General features: G+C 40.1%; 1 protein-coding gene across 1 annotated transcript in view; it reads right to left on the reverse strand.

Moving 5' to 3' along the window:
• Cep128 (centrosomal protein 128) overlaps positions 1-10,988 on the reverse strand; it is a 345,407-nt gene that overhangs the window by 6,062 nt on the left and 328,357 nt on the right. Inside the window, exon 25 of the mRNA XM_021201917.1 lies at positions 2,518-2,620. Within this exon, the coding sequence (XP_021057576.1) occupies positions 2,518-2,620 (103 nt within the window). The remainder of the gene's footprint in view (positions 1-2,517; positions 2,621-10,988) is intronic.

Here is a 10,988-nt window from a genome sequence, read left to right on the forward strand (position 1 = left end):
GAGCAAGTGTGGGAAGGGGAGGGGAGAGGTAGAGAGAGAGGGAGGGAGAGGGAGAGGGAGGGGGAGGGGAAGGGGGAGGGGGAGGGGGATGCAGATGCCATGGTATGCATATGGAGGTCAATGAGAAGCCTGTGAGCAGCTGTTCTTTATATCTTGTGCGTCCAGGGATTGATCTCAGGTTTGGTAAGGGCCTTTACCCACTTGAACCAACCATCTTGGCAGCTCTTGGTTTTCTTACCTCATCTTTTCTCTTCTATTGCCCCATCCTTTCCCTTGGCCACACTTGTTTTGACTTTGTGTTTTTCTAGATTTTATTTCCCAAGTCTAGTTTTCTTGATCTTCATGTCAAGAATATTCTATGATCCTGAAACTGTTTACCCTGTATTCCTTCTTCTTAGACTCTGGCTCCAGTGTCTTTTCTGGTCTGGGGACATCATCTTTAATTGTCTTATTTGACAGAGGCTCTGCTCTACTCTGTGGGACCTGACAATTTTGAATTTGGGGAATATAGTAAAAGGAGAAATTAGAGAACAATTTCTCTAAGTTGAATTAATCTGCTATAAAAACAAGTATTCAGACAGTGCTAAATGCATTGAAAAGTATTGAGAAAGTGGGGATAACCATGGTAAGAAAATTGTAAATATAAATTTGTCAATATAGAGAGTAAAACAAAAACCTCAATTAATCATTAAAGTAATTCAATTAATTTTTTTACATCCTACAATACAGTGACAAAGAATTTCTTCATTCAGACTATATTGCAAGGTTAACTTTTGGTATAGTTATTGATTTTATTTACTTTTGAACCACATTTGAATAGAAACCCGTGTCTGCCCATGAGAAATCTATCTTAGTTAGAAAAATGATCAAGGGTGGTCACAAGATGATACAATCAAAAGCGAAATGCAGTCTCCTTGAATGCCTTTTATAATAGTAAATGTAATTCCCACCACCTTGATATTTCCTACCTCACATCTTCTAACCATTTCCTTTTAGAAGACAACTTTAGCAAACTTAAGTGGCAGTAGGAAAGTGGCTGCTCTGCTGGACTCCTGGGCCTGGTAGTGCAGGTTTTTAGGGTACCAGCAGATGGGACTTGTAATGTTTGAGGTACTCAGTTCCTTCCTTTCTGGCCAATGGTAACCTGAGGAAACTTTTACATTGCTTAATGTGGAAGATACAGCTCTGCCTGTACACACACCAGATTCTGCGATGCCATATCCAACTGAGATGTAATTCAGATTGGAGAGAGACCGCAACATCAGAATAGCAGGAAATTTACAGATTTACAAAATCATTTGGTAAAATGATTAAGATGGGAAGGAAAAAAATGCTTACCTTTTGCAATGAAATAATTATGATATAATGAAAACCAAACCATTTGTCAGAATCTGATAAATATTTATTAAATGAATCCATGAATATAAATAAGCAAAAATGAGAGATATCACCTTTGGATTTGACCTACTTCTTTTAAGACTTATTTTGGTATATTATTTTATAGCAGACTAGCTATTTTAAATGACAGAATTATCAAATTTAATGTATAACCCTCCAGGCCCATGATAAATTGAAGAGCTAAATTATTATGCAAATTAGAATCTATTAAATAGTATTTGAATGCCAATAGCTTAGATAAAAGTAGACTTCAAAAAAGGACTTGTATATTCATCTACCTAATTTAATTGAACATTAATTGGGCTTTTAATATGATTCAAGTATTATGTGGGAGGCTAGGGAAGCAACAGTTTGCACAGCAGACAACACTCATTCATTCCGTTCAGTCTGTGGTGGAGGGAATAGATAGGCAGTCAACAAAAAGTCACTTACACCATAAAAATCCATCTATACACTTGTTATTCTAAGATTCATTTCAAATTGTATTGAGTTTGGGGTATTAAAATAGAAAGCATCTTTAAAGCCACAGCTGATGCCCTCTTCTGGTATAATGCATAGATAGCCCCTCGCCCACGGGAAGAGGACCACTAGAGAAGGACAGGAGGAAATGCATGCTGTAACTGGATCCTGGCCTAGTGAACCACGACATCATTTTACTGTTGTAACAGGGAATAAACAGTGAAATTTAGTGTGAAGTTATGTATGTATCCTTATTCTTTGTACAAATAAATATTTCTGAATAGTCATATACAAAAAAACTTTCTGTTTTTATGATTTCCACTTTATTACAAAATAACTTTCTTTATCTGTTCACCTACAGTTTAATAACCTTTAAACCCCAAAATGGGTTTAATTAACCCTTTGTTTATTTAACCATGGATGATTTACTTTAAATTTTCTTTAAAAAGTTTGAGATCTAAAACAGAATTCCATGTTTTTCATGGAGTTAGGAAATATCAGACGTGTTCTTGGGGGACTTTTTTTTATGATTCATAATGAAACATTTCTCAGACTTTAGCATGAATATTATTATCATGTACTGGCCTTAAACTTTAATTTCCCCATGAGTTACATTTTAAAAATCCAATTTAATAACTGGTAGTCGACTTTATTACTTACAGTGTGAAAACTGTGGACTAGACAGGAAGCGACTGTGGTCCTGGCAAGAGGAGGAGTGATCTAGTCCATGAGCGTGGGAACCGGCAGAAAAGGGCCTGTCGTCCTGTGAAAGAGCAGCACACTTCAGTTCTATGATCACAGAGTATGTGGGGAGAGTCGTGAGAATGTACTGACTGCAAACTGGACCTTCCTATGCAAGCTACATTGCTAGGGCTAGGGATAATGATCACGGCATAAAATAAAACACATGATGTGCTAAGGCACATATATGAAAAAAAAATCACTCGTTGTCATGTGGCATATTTCTTTGCAGCCCTTCCCTTCCTCCACCATGTAAAAAGGCTTTAGAAACACACACACTTGTCAAACCTCATGTTCTTTGCATTTAGTTGTCAACATTTGAAAGTCATCATATTATCCCAATCTCCAGCTTCAGTGTTACCCAAATCGTAGTCTGTGGGCACATTGTGCTTTACAAGCCATCATTTTGCTTGGCCTTTAGATGGTGTCCAGGGTTTTGTTTCCCTAAATAACACTGTAAGAAATACCTTTAAATATGTAAGCTTTTCCATACTTAGGTCTGTCCCTTATGACAAATTCTTAGGTGGAAACCTCAGGTCAATAAAAACAATTTGATGTTTAAAGAGAATTTTACCAGACTGTTTTCTGTATGATTAATATGATTATATAAATCCAACAAATATTTATTTAAAAATATACATAATAGGTCCCTTTCTTCCTATGTTGCATAAATGTGTCCTTCTCAACTATTAGATGATAGCTTTAAACCATTTCATTATTTAAATTGATTAAAAATAGATACTTTGATTTACTTAAATAAGTAGTGAAGCTGCAATTTTTAAAATGATTCCTTTCAAAGTATTTGTTACCATTTTTGTTCTCCATCCTCCATTCATTCAGAATAATTGGGTGGTGGAATGTACTATAGGCTGGGCCAATAACAAATAAGATTATTGGGGCATATGGTCAGTAAACTTTCAGGATTCTAAAGGAGGAAGGCATTCATTGAACAAATAAACTGCATGAAGCATGGCATTATTAGGAGCAGGGCAAGCACTCTAAGAACAGTAAGTAACAGAAAGAAAGACAATATAAATTGAGGCCAAAGCAGATGACCCTTGGAGATGATGACACCAGGGAGAGGCAGGGAGTGCGGAGCAATGTGGAAGGAGTTGAGGAAGACCCGGTGTGCTTGAGGCTGTAGCGTTCTCAACCTGCCAAAGTGTTCACAGTGACGTCCAGGGGTGGCCACAAGTTATATTTATAATTTGAGATTTTTGGTTTTTTAATTAAATAGTTGTGTGCACACACAGGTTCGAGCCTCTGCTGCTGTGTGTAGAGGCTGAGGACAGACCTGCGCAGCTGGCTGTCACCTGCTATCTGTGTGAAATCTGGAGACTGGACACATAGTGTCAGGCCAGAACAAAGGCCTCAACCTGCTGAGCCATCTTGCTGGTTTCAAGATTAAATTTCTTTTCTTTTTTTCTTCTTTAGATTTATTTATTTTATGTATATGAGTAGTACACTGTAGCTATCTTCAGACACACCAGAAGAAGGCATCAGATCTCATTACAGATGGTTGTGAGCCACCATGTGGTTATTTAGAATGAACTCAGGACCTCTGAAAGAGCAGCTAGTGCTCTTAACTGCTGAGCCACCTCTCCAGCCTCAAGGTTAAACTTCTTCAATATCACCTGAATACAATAACATTTTATAAAGAGAAGGATGACAATGAGGTGGGACTATCATCTAAAACATCTATCAAAGGACTGGCTAAGAACAACTGGTGTCAAGAATGTTGACAATTCCATATCAAGCAACTGTGGATGAGGTGGTCTATGGAGATGTCTGCCACGCAGTGAGGCCTCACCGAACATTACTACCTGATAAATTCACTGATATTCTCAGGACCATCTTCACCAGCTTTTTGTTATGGTCACAGGTATTGTATATTAAATGCAAATAAACAAAAAGTTCAAAATAAAAAGCACACACACACACACACACACATACACACTTATATAAATAGATCCTTATTTCCCTCTTGTTCCCCAAGTCATTGCACATTACAAGTACTGGCTCTATTACACATCTCCACCAACCTCCTGCTTCTCCTAGTGTCACTGTCTGTGAGAGTATTTGCTCCATCATCATCATCATCAACATCATCATCATCAATATAGCATAGTTTTATTTACACTCTATTATCTACACTTAAGACTTACTTTAAGATGTGTTTCCTACTCTTAGCAAAGGTGTGTGACAGACCTATTGCTACAAAAGGCTTGCTTATGTTTTAATCTCCTGGAAGTGAGGTCACTAGATGGTACATTTTCCACATGCCATTGAAGTTGTTGATCTCATAGATTTTGATAATGTGTGTTTTCACTTTAATATAGATGAATATTTATAACTTCCTTTGTCTTGCTTCTTTGGGCTGTCATGGGTTAGGTACAAGTATGATATGATATTTAATTTCTAAGTATTTGGGTATTTCCTAAGCAGCTCTGTGTTATTCATTTTTGCTTTCATCTCATTGTAGATAATAGTTATAATTTCAATCATAAAAGTTTTGAAATGACTTTTATCAGCCAGAAGATATAGTCTATTCTGGGGAAAGCTCAGGACGTGCTTGAGCTGTCATTGGGGGACTGGTCTGAAAGTGTCACATAGCTGTAGTCAGTTGATGCTGCTGCTCTGGTCTTCATGGATTCTTCTGCCAATGACATCCATTATAAGAAAAGAGAGAAAGGAAAATGGTGGTGTTTGTGAATACAGGCCACAGCTTAGGGTTCTGCTGGTGGCTGCTGCTCCATGTGTTCTGATGCTCAGTTGGGTGTGGTGCCCCTTCCCTTCACAGGGTTTAACGTGTGACTGGAGTGTCCTTAGTTCTATTCTTTGCATGTGAGAACTATGGGGATTTAACTATAGCTTTAAGTATGACATTTCATGCCTTCAAAATACAGTCAGAGGGAGCTAGAGAGATGATCCAGCAGTTAAGAATTTGGATATAAATTTAATTCCCTGGTCCTGTGGCTCACAACCCCCAGTAATTCCAGATTCAGAGCTTTTCTTCTTCCCTTCCCTTCCCCCTTCCCTTCCCCCTTCCCTTCCCTTCCCTTCCCTTTCCTTCCCTTCCCTTCCTGTTCTCTCTCTCTCTCTCTCTCTCTCTCTCTCTCTCTCTCTCTCACACACACATACACACACACACACACACACACACAAACAAAATAAAATCTTAAAAAAAATTGTCAAAATCATCCATATCATCATGAAACAGAAACACAAAATGAGCTAGTCAAATTGAATTACAAAAGACAAGTGCCTCCTCCTTCCTTTGGACGATTGCCATGCTGGAGCATGCGGAGGACATGCTCCCCTTCCACGCTGGAGCATGCGGAGGGCGTGCTCCCCTTCTATACTGGAGCATGCAGAGGGTGTGCTCCCCTTCCACGCTGGAGCATGCGGAGGGCGTGCTCCCCTTCCAAGCTGGAGCATGTGGAGGGCGTGCTCCCCTTCCACGCTGGAGCATGCGGAGGGCGTGTTCCCTTTCCACGCTGGAGCATGCGGAGGGCGTGCTCCCCTTCTATACTGGAGCATGCAGAGGGTGTGCTCCCGTTCCACGCTGGAGCATGCGGAGGGCGTGCTCCCCTTCCAAGCTGGAGCATGTGGAGGGCGTGCTCCCCTTCCACACTGGAGCATGTGGAGGGCGTGCTCCCCTTCCACGCTGGAGCATGTGGAGGGCGTGCTCCCCTTCCACGCGGGAGCATGCGGAGGGCGTGCTCCCCTTCTATACTGGAGCATGCGGAGGACGTGCTCCCCTTCCACGCTGGAGCATGCGGAGGGCGTGCTCCCCTTCCACGCTGGAGCATGTGGAGGGCGTGCTCCCCTTCCACGCGGGAGCATGCGGAGGGCATGCTCCCCTTCCACACGGGAGCATGCGGAGGGTGTGCTCCCCTTCCACACTGCTCCTGCTCTCCCATACTGCTGTTCAGTCTGTGGAATCTCAGTTTAAACCCATCTTACAAGGTGATCCAAAATGAAATGCTTTTAAATTCCTATCTATTACTTAATCGAGCACTTTAGTACTGAGAAGAAAATGTTTATTAAAAATGAAGATACTTTGCAATGTTAATAGTGTCAGCTTCTGCTTTTTAACAATATTTTTATCCTTAAAACAAGGGCCTGTTTTTATTGCCGTCTTAAGTCTGAATAACCCAGTTAGCTAGAGCTCTCTGCAGCAGCTCAATGGATGAAAGGACTTGCATTTTCTAGTATTTTCCCTGGGCTTCGTCCACTTCTCTTTCATAACTCACATTGTAAGTAGTTTCTTAAAAGCTGTTCCAACTTGACTCAGTTCCTCTGCTAAAGTGATATTTAATGATTAATATGTAACAATGCACATCAAATACTTCTCTCCCAGGAGTCCAGTTAGTTCAAAGTTTATAAGTGATACATTTAATTTTGAAGTTTTTAATCAATCTCCTCCCTTGCAGAAAAAGGGAAAACAAAAAAAGAGATGTATTTCTGGATCTGTCACAGGATGTTTTCTTAAACTTCTTTTGCCAAATAATGTGCACTTTCTCTATTCCCAGCCCAATATGAAGGCCTGCTATTCCGTCAGCATTCCAGAGAGCTTGACCTTCTTCCTCTGTAAACCGCATTCTTATTGGGAAGCTCAAACTGGACAGTTCACCTAGAGTTTGTGCTTCGACTCTCAATTTTTACTTCTCCTACTCCTGACTTTAATCACTAGGGTGGGTCCTTGATTATCACAGTGGCTCATCTACCCACCATCCACCCACAAACCTCCATGTGTCCCCTGTACTGAGGGTATGATAGCACCGTATGATACACTGAAATTAAAATCCGTCCAGCACATAGGACATTGCTAGTTTTAAAGCTGCAAGTTCTCTTTCACCCTTTCCTCCCCTTTTACTTTGTTGAAAAAGTCTGTGGCATAGGCTGCTTTGAACTTGCAATCCTTTGCCTTGGCTGTGTAAGTGTGGGACTTACAGGGGGAGCTGTACTTAAAGGGTGAACAAGACCACCTTTAAGTCCCTTCCTTTATCATATGAACCAGTCTGGACAGAAGATTTCCCTACTATGCAGGCCATCTTTTCTACTGGAAATCTAAACTGATTACTACTGTAAACCTCAAGCAATGTTTATCACCAGAGTAACAGATTAATGAAAATAATCTTCTACAGACTCGACTCCATGAGTGAGCTGGGAAGGGTGGGTCAACCTGGGAGAGTAGGGCAGGGCTGAATGTGGTCCAAGTGCACTGTATGGAACTCTCAAAACACTAACAACAACCGCAACATAAGCAAAATCAAGAAAAGACTGTGCTAGATATGACCATTTGATGGCTCTTTCAGAAGTTTTCTATCTGTATTAGTAAACATTATTTCCTTGTTGACAGTTGTATAAAATTTTACATTCCATGCCAAGGGAACTGGGGTATGTAGAATAAAGCTGTAAAGGGATAAAAGAAATTCATCTTTGACTGAGGTATCACTTCTGATCCATAATTCTTTTCTGATTAAGGAAAAAACACCAGTTTATTTATTTATTTTTTTTTTTAAAAAAAAAACCCTTTAGTTTAGCTTTTTAAGTGCAGGATAAAATCAAGTAGTTGAACATAACAGCATGTAAATCCGAGAAGTTAAAAGAATAAAATGACTCATTTTTCTACATGATTTGATTTCCAAACAAAGTTTGAGATGTTTCACACAAGTATTATTGGGGAAAAAAAATCCAAAACACCAATTAGACTTTTGTTAGACTTTTACACTGGCTGAACTTAGAATACAATCACCAATTTATTATGTATGCTGGCTCTTTATTCTGGAGTCAAAATGGAGGTGGACAGCATCTGGGCTAAAATGCCAGGTCACACAGCAGAGGGCATTGCTGCATCTTCCCCATCCACTTATCCTTACACTATTGTATTCTATCTGTTCATAACATCTTGCCTCCACTCCACGCAAGAGAGACATGTTGGCTGGGTTGAGGGACATATATTTGCTTAGCAATTTACATTTATTTTCTCATCAAAGATGAGGAAAGGTGGCTATCGATGGCATACCAGGAATAATAAGCTCACTGTTCCCTTACCCTCTGCCATGATTGTTCCCACTATTCCCAAGCAATGTCCAGGAAATTGCATGAATCACGCACCAGTGATATATTTTAGAGTATGAAAACAGAAATGTTGATGCATCACCTACAGCCTTGAATTATAGCAGGAGTTGTGCACAGCATGTTTTAGAAGCTGGTGTTGCAGATTTAAGTCAAAAATAGCTGACCTGGGAAAGTGCTGAATGCCATTAATTGCTATGAGCAAGGCATAAACAAATTAGAGAGATTCAATGAGGGGGAAATGACTTTCAGGAGCAAGCTGGGATACTTATATCACACACACACGCTTACCTATATCGTACAAACACTGTGAAGGGCTTCAGCAAACTGCCTTTCCTTCATAATACCTTCCCCTTCACAAGTCATTATCAACACTCAAGTCATCTCGCTCCTCTAATCCTGTAAAACATCTGCTTCTTCAAATAGGAGCTGCACGCCAGCTCCTCAGCTAGTAGGTTAAAAAACCATGGTTTTCTTTTCAGAAAGAAGAAGAATGGGAAAAGTCTATGCCTTCTGTGATTTTACCAAAAAAAATCCCAATGTTAATTAAAAACATATATTTAGTATGGATAAAGGTAATGAATGGAGATTTTTTTTTTTCCGGGCAAACCACGATCCTCCGTGAATTCAGATTAGTGATGCTGTGTTACTGGCGCGCTGTGGACATTCTGTTCTATTTGAAACAGCTGGGACAGCGAGGAAGACTGCATTTCCTACAGAAACTCAATTAGGCTGGATGGAAAAGAGGCCGTGAAACGCCTCTGTTGTCTACAGAGAATCAGGGAGAGTGTGCTGGACTCAGCTTTGAGTTGAATTCTAAATATAAACGTTAAGATCAGGCTCTGTTCAGTTAGCTTCTTCAGCTTAGCACGATATTATATTATCGTATTTTTATATTACATCATGCTCCTAAACTGGGGCATCAGGGGCTGCTCATCCTCTCCACAGGCTTCTAGAAGCAGGATCATTTTTATACTGCTGGTTGTCACTGGAGTGAGCAGGAGGGCAGCTCTGGCCCTGGCCCTGATGGGAATCTGACTTGCCGCCTTCCTGCTCACGCGTCTTCCTCTGCAAGAGTATGCTCACACATCTCGTATGCTGCACAGTTTTCCTACACAACAGCAAGAACATGAGAGAAGCCAGATGCCAACAAGGTCCTGCCAACCGCAACACTTATTTTGTCAACAGCAGTATAGGACTCTGCAAATGAGATGCTAACAAACCACCTCTTCCAAATTAAGACGAGAACAAAACTCTTCCCTGCACCTTGTCATTTCAAGCATCTTTCACAAGACCCAACACTTGTGTTCTAAGTCCCAAGCCAAGTTGATTGGGAGCACCTCTGTTGCATCCTTCACTGGTTGTCTGTACCATCACTGTTGAGAGAAGGATTCAAATTGCTATGGGTTTGTAATCTATTAGTAAAAACTAATGTTCATTGAATGCTGGACTCCAAAGAATAACAAATGGGAACATTCTCTGAGTTCCAACTACAACGGGAAGCTTCCTGAAGGCTAATTTGAGTCATGTGTGCCTAGAAACATTCTAGGCACAGACAACACACAACATAAACATGTGCCTAAAAACATTCTAGGCACAGAGATAACACACAATGTAAAACATGAGAGGAATGACTTCTCAAAAGCTTGGGAAGTACTTATTTCATTGACAAAGAAAAACAGTTTACAGTGTATAAAAGAGTAGAATGCAGTTTTCCTTTTTCTAGTTAGGATTTTTTTTTAAACAGGTCAATACTTTAGGATTTATGGGGCACTTCCCCTCTGTACAACCACACCCTACAGTGAGGCACAAAAGAAACTCTAGATATTTTTCCACTGGATGGTTTTAGCTCCCTTGTCAAAGATCAAGTGACCAAAGGTGTGTGGACTCATTTCTGGGTCTTCAATTCTATTCCATTGACCTACCTGTCTGTCACTGTGCCAGTACCATGCAGTTTTTATCACAATTGCTCTATAGTACAGTTTAAGGTCAGGCATGGTGATTCCACCAGAGGTTCTTTTACTGTTGAGAATGGTTTTTGCTATCCTAGGTTTTTTATTATTCCAGATGAAGTTGCAAATTGCTCTTTCTAACTCAGTGAAGAATTGGGTTGGAATTTTGATGGGGATTGCATTGAATCTGTAGATTGCTTTCGGTAGGATGGCCGTTTTGCCAATCCATGAGCATGGGAGTTCTTTCCATCTTCTGAGATCTTCAATTTCTTTCTTCAGAGACTTAAAATTCTTATAATACAGATCTTTCACTTCCTTAGTTAGAGTCACACCAAGTTATTTTATATTATTTGT

This window comes from Mus pahari, chromosome 7 (genome assembly GCF_900095145.1).
Source record: "Mus pahari chromosome 7, PAHARI_EIJ_v1.1, whole genome shotgun sequence".
NCBI classification, from domain to species: domain Eukaryota; kingdom Metazoa; phylum Chordata; class Mammalia; order Rodentia; family Muridae; genus Mus; species Mus pahari.